Source organism: Pagrus pagrus (genome assembly GCF_965226575.1).
Source record: "Pagrus pagrus genome assembly, chromosome: 8".
In the NCBI taxonomy this organism is placed as follows: Eukaryota; Metazoa; Chordata; class Actinopteri; order Spariformes; family Sparidae; genus Pagrus; species Pagrus pagrus.
Window position 1 is genome coordinate 6,052,116 of NC_140192.1, and position 27,158 is coordinate 6,079,273.

Consider the following 27,158-nt stretch of genomic DNA (forward strand, 5'->3'; position numbering starts at 1 on the left):
TGCAGAAGTGTTTCAGAAAATGGTTTTACACTGTTACAGCTTGTACTTTTGGGGGGGATGGTCAGAAATGCAATTTGTACACCATGAATATATACATTTGTTTTGCAGTACTTTGATTTTCTACCTTTTCTTTCTGTGAAATTCATATTTACAGGTTCCACCCTCAATAAGTAGTTGGATAAAGTACTCTGAAGGGGATGAAATTGAAACAGAAAATGCTTGTGGTGTCACTGTTTAACATGCTGTGTGCTCAGCAGCACCGGTGGGTTGTAATGAGGCATGCTGCTTGCTTCTTTTTTATTTTTTAACAAAGAAAATATGGAGAGCGTGCCTTAACAGTAAGAGGCACTGCCAAGTCACTTGTTAGTATGCACCTCATTCAGCCACCACAAACTGTGCACCAGCCATGTGGATGAGTGAAACACTTTATTGGGGGAATGTTCAACCGTTTTACTGAATCAAAACACCACTTTCTCTCACAGACAACTACAGCAGGTACAGATTAAATAAGGCACAACACCCAGGAGGAAAGAAAGGCCATTTAAAACACAACAAATCTGCCACACCTTGAACAACTTGACAAATTGACTAAAAAATGAATGGATCAGTGCCGTTTTGAGGGGAAATCTCGACCGGTCCTGCTACGACGGCCGACCACTGAAGAGGACCTAACAGTCTGCTGACGGTGATGATGAAAGGCCTCCAGATCTACCTTGAGAACCATTTCATACCGAGGCAGTAAGGCTGTTTAAGCTTCCTAATGCTCGACTGCTGCCACGGGAGAATTTGAATTAGTGGAGAAACTCGCCCGATAGAAGCCGGGTGATGGGTTTTTTAATGACTTGGCTGTCATTTGATTTCGGTGTGACAGCTGCGAATGGTTTATTATGGTGAGACAGTTCCACATGTACTTCAATTTACATGTATGAGGCAGCGTGGTGGTCGGAGGACAAGTGACCTTGTGATGTCTGCAGGGTTAAGCTGGTGGTGGTGTGATAGTTTGGTTACTAATACTGTTCTGTTGTAAGTGAAGGCGTCTGGTCCGGCTGTAGGAAAACATACATCATCAGCCTGGTTGTGGGAGCCACTTAGTTTAGGGGCACAACAAGTCGTTTGTCATTCGATCACTCCCGGTAATACAAACGGGCACACGTCCACAAAGCTGTATAATAGATCACAACATCATCAAGCAAGAATTTAACACCACAGTTGGTGTGCAACAGATTCTGATGGGCAGACTTCCTGTAATTGCTGTGGGCCACCTACAGATGGCATCGTTCTTCAATCGCTGCGTTACTGTAGTGCCTGCTCTCCTCACGCAGGTTTTGATTGATAAAGGAAACATATTATGCTCATTTTCAAGGTCATACGTTTATTTTGGGTTACTACTAGAATAGGTTTACATGCTTTCATGCTCTGATAACGCATCAGTTTTCTCATCCTGTCCAAGACGCTCCGTTTCAGGCCCTGTCTCTTTAAGGTCCCCCCCGGTCTGCTCTGATTGGTCAGCTCACACACGTCTGAGCCAGCGCTGCTCATCATGTCTCCAGTCGGCTCTGTCATGTTTTCAGCCTTCCAGTTAGCTTCACTTCACCGTGAATAAAGGCATAAATTATGCAAATGTGTGACATAGTCAAGAAGTCACAGGATTAAAGGCTGACGAGACGTTTGAGGAACGTGTTTCCTGTGGGAGAGAAGAGCTCCCGTTGGTGTGGCTTTTAAACTTTCAAGACCTTTTGCATGCACAAGAAGCTACATAACACACTGAAGGAAAACAGCAAAAAAAGCATAATATGTCTCCTTTTAAGGGCAAGGAAAGACAGAGGCATGCAAAGCCTCACTCCACAATTCATTTGGACATATAAACTTTATTTTTTTTACATGTAGTCTTAAAGAGAGTTTGAGGTTTTTTTTTACATGGAAAATACTTAGTCGTGATGGAAAATCTCCCATCACAGCTCAAAAATACAGGTATACTTTTCTTCAGTGTCTACAAACATTAACCAGCGTAAACAAAACTTTTAAAGCCTCAAATTACACTTTTTCCCTGTCACATAGTGTCAGACATTGTAACCATAAGCAGTCAATTTAAGAGTGACAAAAAAGTGTTCAATCCAATTACAACATAAAGACAGTAGTGGGGGGGTGACAGTGTTTTGAAAGGAGGGCGTCGTGCTGCAATAACAGATTGCCTTAAAGCACATCCTTTCCGTTCTATCAGTCGGACCTTCATCTACAGGTAGGGTAGCTTTCACGGAAAGCAGTGATATAGTACTCCACTCACTGGTCAGTAGCTCATTTATGATCTCTGCAGCTACAGCGCCACATCAAACCCAATCTCTTTCCCCAAGGACCTTTGGAGCAGGCGAACAGGAACAACCTCACACTAGTCTGAAATGAAAACGTCTCATCTTCTCTGATGGACAGAACGTGGCCACACGGGCCTGATTGCTTTTGACTCATTTAAGTTTAAGTTGACCACCGTAGTCCTGTAATACATTTTTCATGGGAGACTTGGATTGCAGAGTTCAGGGCATCTGGACTCAAAAGTTTGTCATCCTCTGATCTCCAAGTGATGATCGTGCTTCCTGTCCCGTCTCCTTTTCCCCAGGAAAAAAGGATTGTGCGGCCTGGACCAGAGCCAGTGTGATTGTTAATGCCCTTTCTATGTGTGTAAACACACACCTGGCAGCGCCCGCTCACAGCTTGATATCCTGTGATTCTGACATCTTGGCAAGTGTCTTTTTGACCCGTAGGGCTGTGAGGCGGCAGGCTGGGTTGTGGGCCCAGCACTCTGTCATCAGCTTCCCCATCTGTCTCAAACACTGAGGAGATACAGAGTTATGTTAGGAAGGTCGTTCATTAGTGTGTGCTTGTGCATGAATGTGTAGCACACTTCAGATATATTTTACCTCATCGCTGGTCCATCGATTAGGAAATGATGGTCGTAGTCTCTTGATACAGACCACCTCTCTCATGTCATCATATGATGGGTCCGTAGGGACCAACTCGTGGTACGGCAACTGGTACTCTTCAAGGATCCCTTCAACACATAAGGTACAGAAGAAAAAAAACATTTGATTGTTTGATACAGAAGGGTTTAATCAATTCTGTCAAACTAGATGCCATTTTTTTCCAAAATCCACAAAGCACAGTACGGACGCCCTGACAGGTAAGTGAGAAAAAAAATTGCATTTTTTTTTTAACTGTGAAAACAGGTGAACAAAAAAAGTTTTGGCAGGTTAAAAAAAAAAAAGTTTTTCAAAGATAATTTTTTCAATGTGTAAAAAATAAAATACACAAATGAAAAAAAAAAAAAGACTTAATCAGAATCATCCGATTATTTCACACTTGCCTCTCTGGGCTTCCATACGTGGCTTTAAGAAGGTGTTTTGTATAAAAAATAATAAATAAAAAAAAATAGAATAAAAATACATTTACTATATTTACCTCCTGAGATACAACACCGAGCGATCTCCCAGAGAATGAGCCCGAAGCTGTACATGTCGGCCATGATGTATGACTGAAAATGACTTTTGTCCAGAGTCTCGTCCAGAACCTCTGGAGGCATGTAGCGCTTTGTACCCACTTTAGTGTTGGGGGGGATGTCTACCTCATTGGTGTCACTGCAGAGACGAGAGATTAAAATGGCTCTGTTATATTAAAGATGAAATAGCCATGCACATTACTGGATCCTTGTACAAAATAGTTTAATTTATGAACATTTCTGAGCCTCTACCAGAGCTGTGATTCAGCAAAACATGGACTGAAATCAAGAATCACATTGTCCCGGTCACACTCACCTGATAAACTTGACTGCCAGTCCGAGGTCAGCTATACAGCAGGTCCCGTTTCTTTTCACCAGTATGTTCTTACTCTTCAGATCCCTGTGAGCGATGGCAGGTTTGCCCTGGGTGCCAAAGATCTCAGTGTGGAGGTGACAAAGGCCCGACACAGAGGAGTAAGCCAGTCGCAGCATGGCTTTATTGTCTAGAGTGGTTGATTTGAGGTAGTCGTACAGAGAGCCATTTTCATGGTAGTCGGTGATCAGGTAGAGCTGGGTCCAGGAGCCGGTTCCTTTAATATCAGCAGCAATAAAACCTGAGGAAGGAGTGGGAGGAGAATAAAGAGTGTGACTGACGAGGAATTACGCTCAGGCTTCAGCTCTAATATTGAAGGCGGACATTATATACACCTAATTCTGCCCTTCACCTGCGTGCTGTAGCACTGATTCGCCTCATTTAACATGTTTATCTTGTTGGCAGTTGCCTGATTGGGTGGATCTGATGACATCAAGATAAAAGATCCTGGTGCTCAGTTTAAAACTAAACGCAGTATCGACTGTGGAAAGCAGCAGCAGCAGCAGCATTATGCACGGCAGCATCTATCCTGTCTTCTAGTTTACTGGCAAGTGATCTTTTGCCCCACTACTTAATTACTATGCATCTTGTGGCGTTTAATTATGCAAGCTTTGGTTTTCAGTCTGTTGTTGTCTACTTTATAATTTGTTGTGGTGTACGCTCTCTTGGCTATAATTGATCTGTTTTGGCACTGACTGCAGTGTGGCGCAGCATAGTTACGAATGGACGCGGTCCAACTCCAATTATTGCGTGTTTTTTATTTTTTTTTGCTACAAAAGACATGAAATCAGTTTATTATTAAAATCAATCACCTATCAATAAACCAATTCACCCATATGAGTATCTATCCACGCTCAGTTTGTCTACTGTATCTGCTGGACGATAATTTAGGATCATCTTTTGAAGAACTTAATTGCGATGGAGCACAAAGTGTAAGACAATTAGGGAGACAGACAATTAAACTGACAGAGGAGCTGCAACCAACAATTACTTTCATTATCAATTTAGCTGTCGATCATTTTCTCAATACATAATGTTGTTTGGTTCCTAAAATATCTAAAACTGTTGAGAAAAGCCAAAAGGTGATATCCTCAAATGTCTTATTTGTTTCTCCATTACCCAGAGAGAACCAGTTTACAGTCATGGAGGAGGGAAGAAACCACAACATTTTCACATCCGAGAAGCAGAAATCAATGAATTTGGACATTTTTTCTCCAAAAGAAGGATTCAAAACAGTTAAGTAGTAATCAGAGTAGTTGGCAATGAATCAGTTGATCAAATAATACCTTAGAAACGGAGACTAGAAATCAATAACAAGAGTGGAGGAAGTAACACGTGAGAGATGAGCAGAAACACTAACCAGAGACAGAAACTAGTCTTACCAAGTATGTTCTCATGTCTCATCAGGACAGTCTGGTAAATCTCAGTCTCTCTGGACCAGCTGGCCTCATCAGTGGTGAAGAAAACTTTAACGGCCACCTTCTCTCCCCTCCATCTGCCCATCCACACCTCTCCATACCTCCCCTTCCCTATCTGCTTCACCATCTGGATCTGCTTGGCTATCGTTCTCTGCACCTGAAGGCAAAAAGACGGAACAGGGTTATGTTAAGTTTAATGTTAGATTAGCCCTTAAAAAGTGTGTTCTGAGGTTTAGTGACCCTCTGATGGATATAAAAGCTTCCCAGCAGAATCAGGAATAGTCTTTTCATAGTTTGGGTTTTTGGAACAAGCAAAAAAAAAAACAAACACTCATCTTATTGTAGGTGTCAAATCATGAGACAAACTCTAAGTCAGTAGGATGCCATGGGCCCGATGTGTCTTTATATATGGGATCCATTGTGCGTCTGTCTGATCCAACAACTCTTTGGCTGCAATGTGCTTCACTCACCAATAGAGGGAGCCCTGAGCCTGAGCCAGAGCTCTGTGACTGCTCTATCAGGTCCTTCAGAGATTCTCCAGGGTGGCTGTAGGTCTCATCCTGCTCCAGACCGATACTGTACCGAGGACGAGACTCCTGACGCTTATACCTGCGAAACACAATTAGTCAGGATCCATCCAACAGAAGAAAAGACCTCTGAATGCTGCTGCCAGATGTGTGTGTGTTTTACCTGAAGTAGCAGAAGATAATGATGGCGACCAGTATGATGCTGCACACAGTGACTGAGATCAACAAGGCCATGTGGTGGATCTTTCCATCTACGTAGACTGGAGAGGGTCGATGAAGGGGCGAGAGAACAAAAGTAAGAAGGAGCAGAAGAGACATGAAACAGATGTCAGACGAAGAAGGAAAAAAAAATCAACCACATTTGTCTTTTTCCCTGCTTCCACTCCTTTTGTCAATGATCCATGATAATATAAACTTAACCAGAAATAAAAAAAAAAGAGTAATAAAACCCCTAATAGAGAATTTCTTTTTTTTTTTTTTTTCTTGGGAGGAAATAAGAGAAATCCTGCCAAGAAATCAGTCATCCTCACAAGTCACTTGAAAGAACCGGTGTACAGTAAATCAACTACAAATCATATTTCACTCATCAATTTTTCATTTTGTTCTGGCACACACTCTTTTCCCCCAAGGCCCCAGTCAACAGCGAGAGGAAGCCCTCAGCCTAGTCGATGAATTCTCTTCCTGATCCCCCATGATAGGGTTTCAGATTGATGACTCTGCCCTCGGTGTGTGCTGTGGCTTGTGATTTCCCTGGGAATCTAGACTTACTGTCTCTCACGCACGCAAAGAGACTCTCCCGCTCGCACATGGAGTATAGTGTTGTACACAGTGGAGACGCTGCTATCCTCCTGACACCCGGCAGCTTTGGCGACAGTTTGACAGTACGCTCCCACCGTCTCCCCCTCGCTTTAGCCGCCTTTAACTCTCTGACAATGTCATGATGCCTCTATCGCCGCGTCCTGTGTGCTGTAACACCATCAGTCACAGTTTCTTGGCCCTGTCTCTGTCACTGTCACTGTCACCTGCCAGCTGGAGAACAAGTGGCCTCTTCAAAATCTTTCTTGTGTTTCGTGGGCAGGAAAAAAGCCGTGGAGTGATGAGAGCGGATAGATAAACTTACGAGGAGGTTTGAGCGGTGGCAGTGTGGGATGCAGGTTTTTGTTACAGTAGTCCTGGTCCGTACAGCACTCTAGCGATCTCCTCTGACGCGAGCTCCCCGTGTCCTGCAAGACAGAGAAATGATTGTTTTTTTACTCTGTTTTTTCTTTTTTATACTTTTTGTTTTCAGTTGTAGATTAAGCTGGTGATAAAACAATTCACTGATTGGTGGATTTGTAGAGATATTCAACATTTTCAACAACTGGTTTATACGTTAAGTCATTCAACTACCTTCAGATTATCAATTGTGAGGTCAATCGGGGAAAACAATGCAATGCTCTGCTCGGGAACCTTGGGTCCTCACACTCATGCCGCTTGACACGCACCATCCACCTAAATACCGCTGCTGGCCCAATCGTACCCGCTCATGGCAACGGCACTCCCTGATGGCATTGATCCGAGGAACGGGAAAAAGAGCTCAAGACGTCGTCCTGGCCAAATTCCCCAGATCCCTATTTTTAATCGAACAAGTCTGATCCACGGCCGCCCAACCCGATCTGCAATGGTGTTTGGGTGGGTGGTGCTTGTCAAGCGGCATCCACATTAATGCCAAACAAATGGACCCAACAGAACATTGCATTGTAACAGGATGATCAATGTTATTCACTTCACCTGTCAGTGGTTTTAATGTTGCGGCAATGAAAACAATCATTAGTTGAATCGCTCAATTTTGTAATGATGTGAGATAGAACGGGCGAGAGGGTTACATCAGCAGGACTATAATGTTGCAGTCATCTACTCACCCTACACTGAAACTCTGATCCGACCAGCCCCAGGCATCCTGCAGTCTGGACCGGTACCCCTCCCTCCTCCTCCACCATGGTAAAACAGTAGCCATCCGTTCTGGAAAGCAGGTTTCAGCAGCAAGTCAAATAACCACAGAAACAAAACACTGTGTGGATGCATAATCACAGATGCACACGTTGGGACAGTTGAGATGGTGGGCAGCAGTGTAATACTGTGTATTAGACAGTATATGTGTGAATGTGTGTTAAATGAAGCACATGCACACGTGTTACATCTGTTGTTTTGTATTTTATGTCTCCACTCCGCACAATACCTGCATGTATTGTTGGTCGAATCTTCGGGGCAGTGGTGGTAACAGTGACACCACAGTAGCCGTTGGGAGGATGACGCAGGAGCTGTGCTGCCACTCGTCTCCTTCCCACTGTCCGCTGCCTCCTTGTTGGACGCTCTCAGCAGCATACTGTCCAATATATTGCCTATAAAACAGGCAAAAATGTAGGAGAAATTTAGCTGGGAACAGAGGCGGGGGAAAAACATCACATTCATGAATCATTGATGACACAGTTTTACAGAGGAAAGAGCAGCAACACTGTTAAGGTCAGGGATTGCATTATTAATGCGATCAAATGTATGGACTTGTGCTGCTAGAGGCTTTTTTGAGAATATCTGCAAAATATTTAAAAAAATATATATATATCTGCAAATGTTCTGCAGCAACATAGCCAGATTAAGGGTGTTCATTATCTGTGAAGCTTACCGACTGGAAAGAAGTTATAATAGGATTGAGAAATGTTCTGTTATATGTGGGAAAGAGCAGGATTCAGTATACATGCATTTAATATTCAGTGAAACATGCATCAGCATATAATGAAAAGCCTGTCGGCGTGGCAGACATCGCAGGGTGCCTTGATGCCTTTATAACTGACACACACTTTGCAAAAAAGGTGCTATTACACTGTCTCACTCTGCTCTGACGCACTGCTTATTTGCAACCGCTGCTGTAACTCTGCAAACGCTCGCTGCCTCTGCTGTTTATGAAGCATTTCATGATCAAGCTTGTACTGCTTTAAAGTTCACCCAAAGATGAAATTTCAGTCATTATCTCCTCAGCCCCCATGCTGATGGAAAGTCAGGCGATGTTTCATACTCGGCAAAACATTTCTGGAGTGTCGCAGCATTCTCCTAAACAGCTGAGGTAGATGGGGACTTGACTTCACTGAAAGCCTTTAAATTCATTTGAAAAGAAAATATTAAATATTATAAATAAAGCGTTTAGCTTAGCAGCTACAGTGAAGATTTCTGCATTAAAAAGGGTGTAAATAACATCTTTTTAAATCTATTTGGGATCTTTGGGCTTCTTGAGACTTGGATTAAGTCGGATGAGCTAAAAACAAGTCCCCATCTACTTGAGTTGTTTAGCAGCTCCAGAAATGTTTTGTGGACTACAAAACTTCACGATAGCATTATGGTGAGCAGGGAATGAAATTATTTTATGTAGTTTTGGGTGAACTTATCCTTTAACGTGTTTTTGGGAGGTAGTGCTTTGGCTTCGCTCTGCCCTGACTGAGGTATGCAAGGCCACTGATCTGCTCTCTCCCGGATCTACCTCCCTTTTTTTAATTTCAAATAATTGAATAACTGAAGCTGTAACTTGTGTGATTTCACTACTGTGATTCTGAACCCTGCATCCACCTGAAGGTTCGTACAGTCCCCTGCAGGATAACTTTAATATCTTCACTCCCAAATCTCTGCTGTGCAGGTGTCTGCTCACAGAGTGACGAGGTCGGAGCCAAATCAGCAAATATAAACTCTGCACATAATGTGCTTCCCCATCATAAATCTATTTCACATGAACTGGACGGCTGAGCTGAAACATAATCCCTCCTACTATACTGAAGCTAAGCAATGAATCCACTAAAAAAGATAAATAAATGGACCTAAACACATAGAAAACCTGACTCTGAAGTGTGCTCACTAACAGAAAATGTGTTTTTCCTATCAGAACTGGTACAGCTCCTAAGAACTAGAACAAAGCTGTTGTATTCTCTGGTTATCCTATTTCAAAAGGGCACCTGTTTGTCACTTGAGGGAGAAAGAAAAGGATCACGGAAGTGTCTTTCCTTCACGGCTTTTAAGATTTTCCTTCATTCCAGCATGATCATTGAGACCAGATGCTTAACAGCTGCGAGCAGAGATAGGTCCTTCCTCTCTGCAACAAACTACAAGCAGATACAGATTCTGCTCTCCTACTCTTTTTTTTCCCCTAACCTTTCATTTTTCGAGTTCTGTAAAGCAGATGCTTCTCACAAAGATTGAGAATATAATCAACACGCAGTCAGAATGTACGAACCAATTTGTACTTTTACTTCTGCAAATGTTAACTGTCCTCATAAAGAAAGTGACACATGCCCTCGTTAGGAAATTTAAAAGCACTCAAACTCAATCTGGTTTCCATCTATTTAAATAACTACTGTATATTTTTCCAAGATGAGAAGAAAAAAAAATGTTAGTCTCTCAATCTTGCAGAATTGGACGTGTGATTTGTGGTCAAAATTACAATAAAGCCAACACTGGCTGTGCGCTGGGAAACTCCGACGACTGGGCACTTATCATGGGTTTTACTTTTTCATGTTGGTGAATGAAAAGCTGAATTGTTCTCACTTGCAGTAATAGAATTATATTTTTCAGCACATAGTCTTCATGAATTATGTGTGAAGTATAAGTGCAAAGATGTGACAGAAGTCACGAGTCTACATTAAAATGCTGATTCAAACACACAAACGAAAGGGCTGTCCACAGATGAACGCATTTTATGGCTAATGCCACCCTGTGCTCGTGTGGCAGCGCTCATATTTTCTGCTGATTTCTGGCGAGTTTTGCTCTTTAAACACACAATATTTTTCTGACATTGCTCATTTAACCTTGTAGATTAAATGCTGCTCACTTGGTTGACTAAACTTCTGCTTAAGCGTGAGGGAAATCAGTCATTAGGAACGTCCCTACTTTTCACAATCTTAGCTCATGTAGTAAATCACAGCGATAGTTTTTGGTTCGACAGCTTAATGTCTGCATTCGTCTGCTCTATAATAATTCCATTATGAAACAAAGCTCAGAAGCAGAGAATTTATAGAGGACTTTTTATCAGCTGAAATACTTTGACTTCCAGCTTTGAAGTCAACTTTTATCTTTCTGAAGTAGTGTTAAACCCTGAGCAGGTCCTCCCAGACGCACTGAAGTAAAATTGCTTCAAGATCTATTAATTTGTTGGAGTATTATGATGAAGGGGCTGCGCTGTAACAAATGAAAGCAAGTTTAAAATATGTTTAAAGGTGCAAAATGTATGAATTTCAGCTGAAAACATTCAAAACTGCACCAAAATGTATGACATTATGACGTCTACGTATCACCGTCTGAGCTGCTAGCTGCATGGCTAACTGAGCTAACTAGCTAACGGCAGCTGCAGTCGGCAGCAGTTACCCCCTTTTTGTTTTTGATTATGAATTCAACAGGTGGCCTATTGATACATAATGCACCTTTAAAGTGGAAAATAACACGTAACAAAGCATTTCAAATCAGTATTATCATCGCAGCCGCCGTCACAAAGACAACTGGGTCACTTTCCTTTCTCCCTCAGAGAACAACGAGCAGCAACACAGGACAAAATGTGGGTTCATTCTTTCATTTAGTCTATAGGCTGCCAGCCTGCCGGTACTGCCAGACAGTCCTTCATTTTCAGGGGAGATTTTGTGCCCGGTGGCGGACAAACTGCATTGTGAAAGTGAGGTTTAAAGGGACCTTATTTAAATGCAACAAAAAAAAACACAGCTGTAAATCATAAAAACTTTCATACATCTATATCCACACATGCACCGGCACATTCATCAGCGTACATACAAAAATACAACCATTAATTCTATGAACAGCCTCGCTGATGAACAACAAATTGGATTAGATGGGAACTTGGAAATGTGTTGTATATTTGCAGGGCGGTTATACGCTGTCAGTCAAACGTCAGATAATGGGTGGTGTCTTTTCTTTCATCTGAGCTCGGCTGTCGTTCACGAGACATCAAAGAAACTTCCTCTGGGGATCAACGCTTAAAGCGCCCTAATGGACTCAAAGACACACACACACGCACACACACGCACACACACACACACATACACACACACACACACACACACACACACACACACACACACACACACACACACACACACACACACACACACAAAATGTACATGTGCTTAAAAAAAAATACAACATTTCTTTCCTGATTTATTTCACTCGTATTGTTTGACGCTGATGAACCCCTATTAACAAAAGTGACAAAGGTTAAGGGCCACATAACGCTGTTAGAAAGATAAAATACTGAAGCTTGTCAGTTCTATTCTGATCTCGTGCTTTGGTTTTTCTCCTTTGTGTTACAATCAAGATGAGGTGGCTGTGCTCGTTCATCTCATTCACGGCGACTGTGGTGAATGCGAGCACGCACCGCAATTAAAAAAGCCCTCCGATGTGAGCTGACGCTGGTTTTCTAACCTGCAGCTGTCCCTTTTTGGTTGCCTTTCTTTCAGCGTGCCAGTGATTAAAGTAAAGAAGTCCCTCCTCATCTTAACAGAAACATAAAAAAAAAAACAAGAATTCACCGGCGTAGCTTCATAACGTGCTGTTTACTTTTCTCCTGAACGAAAGATAACTTTGGGAAATTCGTTAAAGTACGCGTCGCCACTTGTCATCGAGCAGTGCCCATTCTAAATGTCTCTCTTGTACACTGTGTTGACAATGCTGCGAGAGAGGGACGGTGGGGTTTAAAGGGGTCACATTAACAATTGACCGATTTGAGAGAAAGGGAGCGAGGAAGAGTAGGAGGGGGAGAAGAAAGGGGGATTAACAAACGAGAAGTGACAGAGCTGCGGGGAACTGGTGGGCAGTTTAGCAGCACACAGAGGGGACAGAGCAGAGGCCACTGGCCTTTTCCACCCTTTCTCTCACTCTGTCCCCCTCCCTACCATCACTTACTCCATCCTGCTCAATCATGCTCACACACTTTGTGTCTCACTCGATGCCAACCTCTCTCTCCCCCTTTCTTCTTTGTCCTATATCTATTTCTTTGTCCTCTCTCTTGCATCTACCCTTTTTTTTTCCTACGCCGGTTGAAACCTCCTCTCGGTCTTTTTCTCCCTCGACTTTATTCCCAATCTCCCACACAGCCTTTTCCTCTTCTTACACCCCACCCCTCTTTTTCTCCTCTCATCTTCCACTTTCTTTGCCCTGTCCTCCCTATGTGAGTCCACTGAATAGTCATGTGAGGTGCTGCTGTGCTGTTGACAAAACACAAAGCCTTTCACATCCATCCTGCACCTGGGATCCCTGGCTATGCTGTGTGTGTGTGTGTGTGTGTGTGCATGCATGTGAGAAAAACAGTGGGAGTGAGATAAAAAGAAAAGCCACAACCGAGCAGAATGTTGTATAATTCATTAATGCTTCCTGCACAAAACCTAATTGGAATCCGAGGTGTCCGGCTCGGAAAGGCAGCAAATGCTACAGGAATCTATGGAGCACTATGTGTGTCATCAAAGTTTCCTTTGCTGTCGGCTCGTCTTTAGTGGGCTGCATTTTATAGGCTTTCTGTGCAGTTGTGTTTGAAGTGCTCCGTGGTAGCAGTGGCTTTACAGTACAAATAATGACCATTATTTATTTTCTTATCTTTCCAGTCTGCTGAATAACTTTAAGAAATGTAAAGGTAGGAACACTTCCTGGTGCTTTCTGGATGGGGATAAACTCCAAGAATCTCTCTTATAGGCTATTAAAATGTCTTTATTGTCACAGCACGGTCATAAAAACAAACGCTTCTCTGCATCAGGACATTTGACTCCCTGACGAAGGTTTGAGTCCCTTGTGGTTCTTCAGTTAAAATTGCTTTGTTTTACCTGTTGACTTAAGCAAATATTCTTTTGACACTTCATAATATATCATCAGTTGATCGGCATTATCCTCAAACTGTAACACTGCCTGCCTTACAGCTATCTGCTGTCTCCTGATTCTTTGGAAATGTCTGGCATGTGAGCGAGTCATTTATCTTCTCTTTGTACCTATCGAGCTACCTCATCTTTTCAGGTTTTGCTCTCGATTCACTCCCTTTTTTTTGTTATCTTTGTCCTCTGACTGTTAAATACTTTGGATACAGAGCCCGCTGAATTTTCATTGGCCCAGAGGTGATTTTTCTATGAGACTGTCCCAAACACTTTGGTTATTTTAGAAAGCAAGAAGGGTCTGACCCTGCCTGTTCCTCCAGGCTTATCTTTGAGAAAGAAAAAAAAAAAGGTTCGCTCCCTGGAGACGAAAAACGTATTCAGTCTTGAGGTGTAAAATGGCACATGGCCGGGGAGAAAAGTGTGATAAACTGCTTCATAAGGCAGCTTTTCATAATGTAATATATTCTTGGTTTGGGGGTGAGCGCTGGTAATACAGGTGAGGGAATATGAGAGTAAACATGAAGTAAAGGAAAATATTGCTCCTGGCTGTGAGGTGCAAACCCTGTAAAAACCTGCGCTGACCAATGGGGGCTCCGGTCCAAACCTTACTAAGTACCACTAATGTCAAAACATGCTGCAAGTCAAATTATCTGCGCTCTGAAACGGGCTGGATTTCCAGGCACTTCACCGACACCATAATTGTTTCAAGCTCTTTCACCAAAATGGCCTTTCAGACACTAGTATAGGCTGTCAGGTCTCCCCTATAGGCTGTTTTTCAGGCCTGATGGCAGGATATAGGGGCCACTGTAAACACACAATTAACAACCGTGGCCCCACAAAACCCCAAAAGCAAAAAAAAAAAAAAAAGGGGGCCTCTTTTCAACAGATGCTGCTTTGTACAAACTGTATGGCACAAAGAAAGACAGATAGTTAGATGGACTGAGGGGACGGAGGTGAGGGAGATGGATATGGTGCATGAGATGGAGAGATGGAGACAAGAGATGTGGAGGAAGATAGACAGACAAACAGATGGAAAGAGAGAGAACATATTCATTAGTTATCCTGGCCGTGTCAAACAAGGCCTACCAGAAAAGCCCTTTCACCGAGCCCGTGTAAACACTCCCCGCCTCCCCCCGTCCACTTAAGACACACTCATTTGACAACACTGCTCCCTTCCTGCCCCCTTCTTCCCTCTAAGTAGCAGTTCATCTTGCTGGTGTTTGACAGTGCCGTCGGTACAGCGAAAGAAACATGGAAGGTGAAAGGTTTGCTCCCTCTCTTTCTCTCTCAGCGTCCATGTACATTCATTGCATGGTGTTATCTCCATGTTCTCCTTCTTCTTCTTATCTCCATGCTCTTCTTCCTGTCAGTGTTATGATGAGCCTCGGCATCCCACATGTGCAGGAATGTCTTAATGAACCCCACTTTGTGATCCAGAGGCTCAGTGCTGGGAAGCTGAGGTCATCTCTCTCTCTCGCCCGTTTTTGGCGAAACCCACTTTGAAATTCAAATGTTTTTGCCTTCGAGTCCTGTGACAAATGTCTGACTCTCTGCCTCTGTGTCTGCTTTATTACTCCACTAATGTTAGAGATCAGACGGACTCTCGCCTCGAGTCTCACTTGAAGTCGGATTAGGAGGTTGTGCTTGTTGACACTGGTATCAAAGCAAGGAAATGGTTTGGTCTCGAGCTCGTAGACACACAATCTTAAAGTTCCTGTTGTATACTAGGCACCCTGAGGACAACAAGAAGTTATGCATCATTGCTCCTTCACCTTATTTTCTTTGGACAACTTATAAAAAAGAAGCCCACTCTTCCGTTTTCCCTCTCCTCCTCTTCTTGCACCACCACTTTCTTCTCCTGATTGAATAAATCCTGAGTTGATTCAATCATCTAGCCATCACTTAACCTTCCCTTTCCCGGATGACCATGTGCCCGGTGGGAAAAACAATGTGGGAAACACTTTCATTATTCTATATCCACTACATTGTGCAATCGACAATCCTTCATAATGATACGTTGAAGCAGAAAACTTGTCTATTGCCGGTTTAATTAAATAATTCGGTCATTTCGATGAATCAATGAGTCCTGTGAGAAAAACAGGAAAAACGCTTCGTACCAATCCAACAACCGGGATCGAGACCGACCACCAAGTAGTAATGTTGTGTCTTAGACAGAAGACAGGTTTTAAGATGCTCTCTTAAACAACAGCAGCACAATAAAACTAGTGAGGGTATGGAGGATGGGTGTGGGGGGAAGCTGCCGAAGCTGCATTGAGCCGTTCTGTCCTCTAACACAACAACATCATCAACAGCTCTTCAAACATTCCTTCATTATGTCACCCTGATGAATGATGCAGTAATGAGCCAGTGCCAGTCTCTGGTTATACAGCTGTCATCTGCCAGCTTTATGCTGCGACCAGCGGGATGTGTATGTGTGTGTGCAAGTGTGTGTGTGTGTGTGTGTCCCCTTTTCATGGGGATGAGTGACAGGTACACAAGGATCCCGGATCTCCGAGTTCATTCCAGAAGGCCCTCAGCGTTCCCTTTGGAATACAAGGAAATGATGAAACGGTCCTTTAAGGAGGTGCGAGAGAGCAAGGCAAAGAAAAGGAGAGAGAAAGGATACCAGCTGGTCTCTTCATCAAAAAGCTCCTTTGCTCCTTCTCATGGCCATCTGTGGGCTCCTACTCACAACAAAACCGCTCGCATCAATTCAGACGCTGGGCATCCGGCTGGATGAGTGGGCCGCGGCCGTGTACTGTAAGCAATCCTGATGCCGCTCGGTTCAAATCTGGCTCGTAAACATTGTCCTGATTTGACCACCTAAAAATTGATTTGCCAGTGATAAATGACACATCATGAGATCATCTTGAGTATATTTGTATCCGAGCATATTCGGAACCTTGAAGACATAACTTTATCCAAACTTTCAAGACTTTGTACACATCCTGTCTCATTAAGAAAAATACAAAAGCCTCACACACCAGAGCTGGACAGCAGAGCCTCACAATGGCAACAACAGATGATTCTCCACAGTTTACTGGTTTGTTCAAATACGGCGACATACTGTGGTGGATGATTTTAACCACGTCACCTCCTCCTATTAATCATTTAAACTGAATTCAAAGATCACTACATTGAGGCCTTTTGTTCAAATGTAACCACAAGATATAGCTGGTTGATGCAAATATTTACTTCAGGGATCAAATGTTAAAGTTAAACAGAGTTGATGGATTTCAGAATACATTCAAAGAAGATGGAAAATCTCCTCCCACGTCTCTTTTCAAACAATTCCCGTGGAAGACAAATGGAGCTGCGAGAAGCATTGTGATCTCCTGCAGATCCCTTGAAGCAGCTGCTCTTCTGCACCATCAGACAGATGTGTATGTCACAAAGGAATGCTTTACCGCGTGCAACAGCCTTAACAGCAGCACGTACAGTACAGCGCCCGGCTGTCACGATGTCAGTATGTTAATGGAGTCTTTGCAAACACACTATCGCTACACAAAATGCTACACTTGTGGTTAACACATAAATTCACTTTTTAAAAAAATGTGAAATATAGTCTGTAAAAAATATTTGGAAGCAGAGAGACATTTAGAAAAAGAGGAAGATAACTCCCCTAGAAACAGGTACACACAAGAGGAAGCAACAAAGCAGATATCAAACAAGTTTTAGTAACATGTATTTCCCGTCTGGGTTCATTGCATTTAGTAGTACGGCAGAAAAACATAACCAAAACTGGTATAATAAAGCAAGCCAATCGTCCGAATAATGTTAGCAAAGTTTTTTTCTACTGATCCACAGATACGTTTCTTAAGGTTAAATTTCCTGTTTCTCTCTTGTAGCATTGATGTGCTAATGCTTTGGTGATGTTTAGCCACATAAACCACTTGGTTGGGTTTAGGAAAACATCACGGTTTGGCTTAAAGTGCCTGTTTTGGTCACCACAAACACAGCTGGAGATGTTCAGAGGTTTCTTTAAACAACGGCTGGAAATTTTCCCACAGGCCTCTTTGAAATACATCCACTGGTGTCATGCTTGCACGTGTTGAAATGTTGTGGTCCTCGTCAAAAATATCAAGCAGCTACAAACAAATGCCAAGATGCAGACTCCAACCGCGGTCATCGGTTTGGCAGCCTGACGTGTAATGTGAACGCGATATGATACATGGTGTACACGTGTCAGTATGCTCCTCAGCCTTTGACATGAACATACAGTATGGACGTATCTATGGTTTTGTGGAAATGTTAACTGCTGACATCTTATCCTGGCGTCTGTGCTGGATAAAGCTTTGACAGTTTCCACACACAAACACACTGAACCTCTGCATATACAACAGTGACTGTGGCAATTACTGATATCAAATGAACTTTAACCAAGTACTGCCATTGGTGGGTTTCTTGGAGAGTTGTGCTCCCACCGTCTGAAAGCCTGTTATTTTTCACGTCCTGCCGGGACCTCCAAACAATTTGACCCTAACCACAAATAGGACCCGAGCCTCCGCGGCCTTCATCGTGTGGTTCCTAATGCATATTCCCCGAAAACACTTGAAACTAATTGAGCGACTGAACACACAGCATACTCGGACGATGATGCACACCCATCACACAGAGTAATAAGTAGCATTAGGTTACAATACACACACCCTCACAGTCCATTCAAACTTGGCAGCTATTTTTACCGTATTGGATATGCTATTCCCGTGATATCATCATGTGACTCATTGTTCCATCATGGAGGTATGTAAAAATCATGCCTATAAACTGATAAACAATAGCCGCGCACGCGCCAAGTCGATAGTTGGCCGTGGCGAATGCAGCAGGCCGAGTTTAGAATTCCACGCAGACACCCACAGTGAGTGTGTGTGTACACCAGAGCAATTAAAAACACACTCTCACAAGCTAAAGGTGCTTTTGAGAAACGGGCAGTGACGGCATGGTGGAGATACTTTGCATTTTTGGGAGATGCAGTACTTCGCTGTGAGACACAGAAGGGTTGACTCATAGTCATGTGATGTCACCTTTTTTGTGTGGTCGAGAAAGATACAAGACAAAGAAACTAGTGAAACCTACTGAGAGTGCAGAGTGTTTCTCGTGAGTTTCGTAAGGTGAACATAAAACATACGTACAATATTGCACAAGATAACCATCCTTAAACTGGACTTTTGTTTCAAATTGAGGGCTCTGACTTAAACAAACCTTTTCTCCTTTCTCAAATAAACTGATAGTCATCTCGTGGTCCTTCCTGGCAGGCTGAAAAAAAATTGTCCCACTCCAGACTCACATCAAGTGCATGGTTTCCTAAAATAAATACTCCAAACTTTAAATACACAGCACGCCAACGCGGAAAGCCGTTACGGACGAGGCGGCGCTCCACGAATAGTGGGAGATGAGCAGAAGGCGCAATGTAAAGAGGAAAAGAGGAATAATTCTTATTCTCTAAAAAGTTACAGGACTCAATTTGGATTTAGAAATCAAATGGCTTGATTACAGCAAATGCTCAGTTTAAGACATGAGTTTGATTAAGTTGTTTACATTACACATCATACGCAGTGACCCAGGTCGAGCTAATCCAGGATGATGAAGGACAGGATGAAGACACAGGCCTATTAGAAATGTAAAAACTTGATGGTAACTGTTTTTGACCTTGGTAAACACAGACAGCTAGAGCACCTGGACCAGACCAAAGTTGCTTTTGAACTTTTAGAGAAAATTTTCATCGGCATATTACCATCGCTAGTTACCATTACCAACACTTTTTTGCATCCTGTTCACTCCTGAACTGTGTAACTACTGTGTCATTTGCTGACTTTTGGCTCGCCAAAAAACTATAAATTCAGAGTTTCATCACTATGGTCACTTTAACATCACATGCTCCCTACAGCCTGAGGTTATATCCAACTACAATCTCACTGTGACAGTAGCTAACTATGAGATGTGGTAGTCACTCTTTTTGTTCCCCGCTGCATCTTTTCTTAAACACCGCTGCCTAATTCCCAACGATTCCCTCCATCCACAGCCTCGTCCAGTGCTTCCGTTTAGAGTTATTTAAATCGAGAACGTGTGGTAAATGACGTCGATCCCCGGCTCTGCCAAGTGTTTCATACGAGTATCGAGTCGAGTCTGTGTCAAGATTTATTCTGGAGGATCACAGGAGCGGAGCCACACTGCCAAACACAAGCGTGCGTCATTGTTGCTTTAAGCCTCTGCGAGACCATCGAGACTGGATTCATATCACGGAGGTGCAGGGTCACTCCGCATTTCTGACACACAACATGCAAATCGGCCCAACTGGAAACACACACACACACACACACACACACACACACACACACACCTACAAACACTTTAACACAAGAATTGTGCAACAAGGTACCAGAAACTATCATTTCTCTTTCAGCACACATCTCGGCTTTGGTAGGGGCAATCAAAACACTCTTTGTCACTTAGTAAAACATCACACACACACACTCTCACATACACACACACACACACAATCATTGCCATGCAGAACTAACAGCCACTGACAATGATTGCTCGGGCTGAAAGATAAATGGACCAAAATCTGAATTTGAGACGTCCGGTGCCGAGAATGAGAACAAATCTGTGTGTAGGTGAGCGCCTCGCCGTGCGCCTGTGAGACCGGAGAGAGCGTTAGTGTGTGCGTGGAGCTGCATGTGTGCGTGTGTTTGTGAGTGGAGGGAGAGCTGATGGTGTTAACATTACAGCTGCCATGTGTTTATTTCCCAGAATTGTGGTCTGTGGCGTCTCAGTCATCTCCACAGGCTTAAACAGTCACTTTGCATCCATTTACAGCCTGCGTGTGTGCATGTGTGTGTAGTATGTGTGTATGCATGTACTCTATGTGTGTATGTGTGTGTGTTGTGTGTGCTCTACGGGAGGATATTAATGTATTTCCCATTAATGTGTGGATAATGTGTGGAATGTGGACATAAGTGTGTATTTACATAACATCCATGACAAGAACACACTGCATGTACCAGTGTATGAGCCCATGCTTTGTGTGTGAGTGTGAGTGTGTGTGTGTGCGTGTGTTTGTGTAAGTGTACATGTGTTTACAGTTGTATGCGTCCCACTGTCTCCTCCGTGTGATTAGCTTCCCATTAACTCAGTCACATATCACCCATCAGTGGCTCCAGGCCTCCTCTGTACTATCTCACTGGACAAACATGCTGTCAGCTAGGCCCGTTCACACACACACACAAACACACACACACACACACACACACACACACCATCCTACTCCCATCAGGACAGCCATTAGGTACCTATCACAGCGTATGATGATTGTCTGTATTGCAGAGCCATTTGGTGTCAAAGTGGCCACACTGACATCCACAAATGACCCTAGAATGTATTCATTTTTCACTGCCACGTTTAGAGTCGCTGATTCATTCACCTCTCTTTCTTCGCTTTACTTTCCTGTGATTAACAAACGCCCAAAACGATAGGAAAGGTCATACGTTTATTCATTTAAGGGTCACAGAAAACCTTACAGCATGTTTTCATAAGCCTTTAAGAGCAATCTTGGCCTGAAAATAGTGGAGATCTCGGCCTTAGGATGATTTAAAGTGGCTCAGATTTCACATAAGGTCACGGCGAGATTCAGCATTTAAAGACTGATCGAAGAACACCTCTCCTCTTCTTCAACAATCCCATCTCTTCCGTCTATATTGAATATCTCCACCTGTCTCAACTCTCAACGCTGAGCCAAACGCCAAAAACAAAGCGAAGTTACTCTCTCCTCTCTGCTCGCTCCAATCACCCTTCCCCATCCAAAAAAAAAAATAAATGTTCCAGGGACTGAGGGCGGGTGGAGGCGTGGATATAATGTGGAGGTGGGGGGGTGGGAGTGCATGGAAAACCCTAAGCCCTTGTAGACGCAGTGCACTGTGGCTGTGACAGCCAGCTTTACTCTGCTCTGGTCCGCTTCACCTGTTATCTGTCCATCACTGTATTGTGTTGCACTGTACTGTGTCCAGAGCTCTCAGCTCACACAATCAGGAGCAGGAGTGTACTTACAACCACCACAACAACTTCACTTGTAAAGAGCAAAATGTAAGTATGGCTACTGTTTTTAAACAGCCACCGTACAACTAGCGCAATAAAACTACGGTGTAGCTAGCAGTATATCTTCAGGGCAATTAAAGGAACAGTTACACCAAAAATAAAAATAAAAACACAATTTTCCTCTTACCTGCAGTGCTATTTATCTGTCTAGATTGTTTTGCAGTGAGTTGCAGAGTTTTGGAGTAGAGATATCTGACCTCTCTCGAATATAATCTAACCAAATGGCTATCGTTCAACAGCAATGTCTCTTTCCAGAAAATCATAACCCAGTGACTTAAGATAATCCACAGATCTTATTGTGAGCAGTTCGATATAGGGACTATTTTCTTTCTTCTGAATTATCATTCAATTGTGGAGGCTAGCTAACTAAGCTAACTTAGCAAGCCAACAATAGTGGTTCGCCAAGGAGTATGCCACGAATGCAGAGATGCGCGATGCGGTTGTTGTTGCCAGAACTCCATTACACTTGTGAAAAAGGCAGACATCTTTACGGACGATATCTCCAGAAACTCGGCAACTCACACCAAAACAATCCAGATGGATGAATAGCACCACAGGTAAGAGGGAAAGTATGTAGCTTTCATTCTGCTGCAGTTTATCAAGTAAAGGTCAGCGATATTTTCTCCGTACTCGTTCTACTTTTCTACCGACTGAAAAAAAAAACTTGCGGGTTCAATCTCGGTCCACCGTACTCAAGACACATAATAAAAACTGAAGAATTCATCTTTTTTGGAATCCGTGTTGCTAAAATGTTTCATTTACATGTCAACTCTTCGTACTAAATCAATCCCCCCGAAATGACCTTAGCTACAAAATCGCAGCTTATCTTTGTATTAAAAAACTCTCCCTCTCTCTCTCACACACACACACACACAAACACACACACATGCACACACACACACACACGCACACACACACACACACACACACACACACACACACACACACACACAACTTCCCCTGCTCCAGCTGTGTCTTAAGAAGTCAGGGCCAGACCGGTAATCTGACTGGGATAGAAGTTACTGGATCTGTATCCATTACAGGAAGTAATACCCCTCAGTCCCAAACTCTCCTCACTTCCCCTCACCTTCCACCTTTCAGAGGTCATTTCAAGATCACTTTTTTTTCCTTTCAGACACACAATATAAGAGCTGTGTCGAGCATGGCATATCGGGGACTCGTATTTATGTCGTCTTTTGTCCCCGGACCCCTATATCCTCGACTCCTGCCGCCGCATTAGCCCACCTTGTTAACCCTCACCGGTTCAGACACTCCCACAGGGCACATTGTTGGTTTGTGGCCCCCGGCTGTGTTGATTAAAAGGTCTCGCACAGAGAAAATAAAAGAAAGGCTATATCTGAGAGGCGAGTTTACCTCAGGACACCACCGATTTGTATTTAACACCCTGCAGCAACACCTTACCTCTGTGTTTTAGCTTTACAGCCAGCGGATCAGTAGTTCTAATGAGGTATCAGTTTCCAGCGAGGGAACTCAACACATCCTGTCAGGAAGCTCTGAGGCTGAGGAGCAGAAAGCGCTACCAGCAGCTTGGTACTGTGAGTCAGCTCTCACGCCTTCTGCTTCACTTTTTCTCAAGATGACTTTTTATTAAGAAATATTACAGCCAGCTTTTCACATGAATGACAGTTTTGTCAATGGTTTCCTGAGAGCTGAGTAACCGTGAAAGGGCTTACTGAATGCTCATGAGGTGAAGAGATTTTGGGTGTCAAAAGTGCCGATAATAAGAGCCTGCTGTCTGCATTTGTCTGGTCTCTGTGCGGCTTTTAAAAAACCAAGATCAGGCAGCACAGCTCTAAACACTGAGAGTCTGCATTTGGTGTCTTTTACACCAGTTTTATGTAAATCTGTCCTCGTGTGAAGTAAACATCAACTCAGAGGAACCTGAAATCAACAAGCAGGTGTTCAGTCGCACGCGCACACAGGAGAGGTTAAAGCACCCCGGTTTTTACCAACAACTTTGAGAAAACTAAAAACAGATGACTGTGAAACGAGAGTTCGAGAGTGGTGCGGCGCTTTCTCAGTGCTTTCACAACACGAGGCGTGAAAATGTGTGAAGCGATTTATTTTGGCTCAAAGCAGGGTAGGTGTTTCATTCTGTTAAAAACAAAAAAAAAACCCTGAAAATCTGCAGAGAGCAACAGAGTCATTAGCGGGCAGTGACAAAAGCAAAGCAACTGGCAGAGCTTTGACTGTGAAAACTGATACAGTGGTGCTTATTTCCACCAAGGACAATGAAATGTAAGCTATCACGCTCACTCCTCACTTCCCAGAACTCACATTGAAGGCTGCAGCCTGGCGTAGGTGGAAGGTCACAGAAGATCTGTCTGTGTGTGTGTGTGTGTGTGTGTGTGTGTGTGATTTATAAAGTGTGCACATTCACCATGCTCTCATTTCTCCTTGAAGAATAACGAACACGTCGTCCTTTTATGTTGTTTGCTGCAGAGACAATGCCCTAGACACGCTGGAGGGAAATCTGTGACCTTCACGTAGACACATAACCGAAGCTGTCTACTGCCTGTCTAAAACCTGAAATGATTCCAGTTCACCTGTGGCTATAGGTCCAGGAAACACTAGATGACCACGTCTAGACTTCCATCGACTCTGCCAAACGTCCATGCGCCGGTTCAGAGGGAGAACACAGCCGACAGAGAAAGTGAGGCGCAGATAAAATCCTCTCGCTCTACCTGCTCCATCTTTTCTTCATACTGTTTTTTTTTTTGGAAAACAAATATTTGCCCCGTCGAGTCACAGCTGAATCTATCGCCAGGACGATCAATCATCTGCGTGTCAGCCAATGAATGAGCCTGTTGCTGGTCCAATCAATCATCTATGTGTCAGCCAATGAATGAGGCTATCGGTAACAGGCCTTGGGCAAAAATAATTATTTGAATACAGTTTGAACTGTTTGGAAACTGTTTGAGAACACGCTGATTTCAGCTTTGACGGCATAATGTCGTTCAGGGTGAGAAATCAAGTGACGCACCCAAGCTGGCTGTTTTTCAGATTAATGATCTAGGCTTTTTCGAGGAGGCCGTTGTGGTCACCAAAAGAAAATGACGTACTTTATCCTCATCTTTTGAGTTTACAGTCTGGGAGTTTTGGGGAAGCATAGCAACATTATTATGGTTTAAAAGTAATCAACCGTTTTTATTTATTAACTTATACAAACTGAACGAGAGCTGATGAAGTGAAGCTGACGAGTCTTCGAAATAAATAAATATTTTCAGTGAGTATTCAGCTCAGATCTAACAGATATCATAAGCAACACCTGACACCCAAATCCCAAACACTGTACTCATGGAGAATTCAACTACGTCCCGCTTGCAGCAGCTGAAGCAACAGACATTTTAAGAGAAATTTAAAGCATGAAGATAAGTGAGGGGAAATATATGATATGAACTGGATGTTGAGGGAAAAAAAAAAGTGTGAACGACTTTCTGGAGTATAACACAAACTTGGGAGCGGTCCAACTTCATGTCAGATTTCACATATGTCTTCTTCTTTGGCAGCTGTTCTGCAGCTTCTTACACAGAGCACTCAGTGTTAGTCCAAAACACTCATGAGAAACGGTGTGAGTGTACTTCAAATGCCTAAATGTCCATAGCATTCAAAAAAAGACTGTTACTCTTCCCAAGGCTGGGCTCTAAAAACACGAGAACAGACAGTAAATCAAAAGAAGAGGCGAACACAGCATGCGCTCCAGAGGAAAGCCGACTCAACCGGTGACAATGACAGGAAAGATGGACGAGAAAGAGGGGATGACATGCAGCCAGAGGTCGCAGGACGACCTCAGCACATAGCACACTGAGTATGAGGTATGAGCCTTTGCTGGCTTAACTTCAGGACTCCCAGCTGAAAGAATCTCCAATGACTTTAAATAGATCAACAATAAAAACAGAGAAGAAAAACACGCACGGACACTATAACTCACAAACACCCTCTCAGCCTGGATTCTGTGTTCAATTCAACTGCATTTCCTTCAATAACAACATTTTTTGAATCTGTGATCGTGACGCTGATCCAGAAAACTTCTGTCTGCGCCACTGTTAACCAGCAGAACAGAGACTGAAACGTTAATGACACACATCACAGCCCTAAACATAACAGACTATTAAATCTGACATGTTCTCTGTCCAACACCTCACCAATCACACTCCACATACCAAACATGGTCACAGACAAAGCGGCCGATGCGGCTAACGGTAACAATGTCGGTCTATGACAATATATCTCTCCGTCTGTCTGAAGGAAACAGCGAACACACAGTGACTGAAGATGTGGAACTGGACGTCAGAGAACTACAGGGAGCTGAACTCGCCAAGTGATCACATAATCAATAACTTTGGTACGGTCAGAAGATCTTCAAGAGGTTGTTGTTGAGTTATCAAACGGGTATGATATGAAAATCTGAGGATAATTATCTGTTTGGCCTGTAAGGTTGTTTTTGAAATGACAAAAAAACAGAGAGCTGCACCCAGCGAAGTCCTATAATCTGAAAATTATAGAAAATAAAATGATAACACCGTCTCTGCTGGGACATTTCTGAGCTGCTGGCCTTGATTCAATCCTCCACACACTGCTGTGATTAACATTAAACGTGAACGATTCCCCCTGATGTAAAAACAAACCACATGCATATCTCCTGTTTAGGGATCATGTCTGCATCAGTTGCAACACAGACTTTCTAAAAACTGACTGTCATCACGAGTCGCTCACAGACTACAGACGCTGCACAGCACAGATTTAACCTGAACTTCTGAAACACTGTGGTAGAGTAGAGAGAGGACAAAAACACCATAACTGTTTGCAGAAAGGAAGAAAAACACTTCACCCGAGAAAAAGTTTAAAACAGTTGCATCAGAGCAGCTTCACAGCAAAGGTTTAGTAAAAGAAAAACAGCACAGAGTAAAGTTTGCAAGTAACTCACCGTGTGCTTGTGCGTGAAGAGAGAACAGTCCAAGCAGCAGCAGAGGACTCCGGCTCCAGAGACAGAGACAGAGAGACACACAGCGCTTCAGCCTTCCTCCCTGCACTGGCATGGTAGAGTCTGCCGCTCCGCTCCTCTCTGCTCCCCTCTTCAGTACACTCCACACGACAGGGTCCGCCACTCACACACCGCCTTCTCCCTCTGAGTGTGTGTGTGTGTGTGTGTGTGTGTGTGTGCAGCAGAGTGAGAGAGAAAGAGAGAGAGAGAGAGAGAGAGAGAGAGACGAGGGGAGGGGTAGTACCGGGCATGCAAGCTCCTCTGTGTGTGTGTGTGTGTGTGTGTGTGTGTGTCCACCGCAACGTGAGAAAGTCCACACCACACAAAACACACCAGCAGCGGCAGCAGCAGTTGCAGTTGATTGTCCTCCA

General features: G+C 43.4%; 1 protein-coding gene across 1 annotated transcript; it reads right to left on the reverse strand.

Moving 5' to 3' along the window:
* Positions 1-413: 413 nt before the first annotated feature.
* On the reverse strand, positions 414-26,956 carry bmpr1ba (bone morphogenetic protein receptor, type IBa). The gene is made up of 11 exons (XM_084361091.1): positions 26,731-26,956; positions 8,024-8,186; positions 7,707-7,806; positions 6,926-7,028; positions 5,969-6,065; positions 5,749-5,887; positions 5,243-5,435; positions 3,804-4,101; positions 3,451-3,626; positions 2,913-3,043; positions 414-2,825 (listed from the first exon to the last, which is right to left on the reverse strand). The coding sequence occupies exons 1-11, from the start codon at positions 26,840-26,842 to the stop codon at positions 2,700-2,702; spliced, it is 1,638 nt and encodes a 545-aa protein (XP_084217217.1). The 5' UTR covers positions 26,843-26,956; the 3' UTR covers positions 414-2,699.
* Between the last annotated feature and the right edge of the window lie 202 nt (positions 26,957-27,158).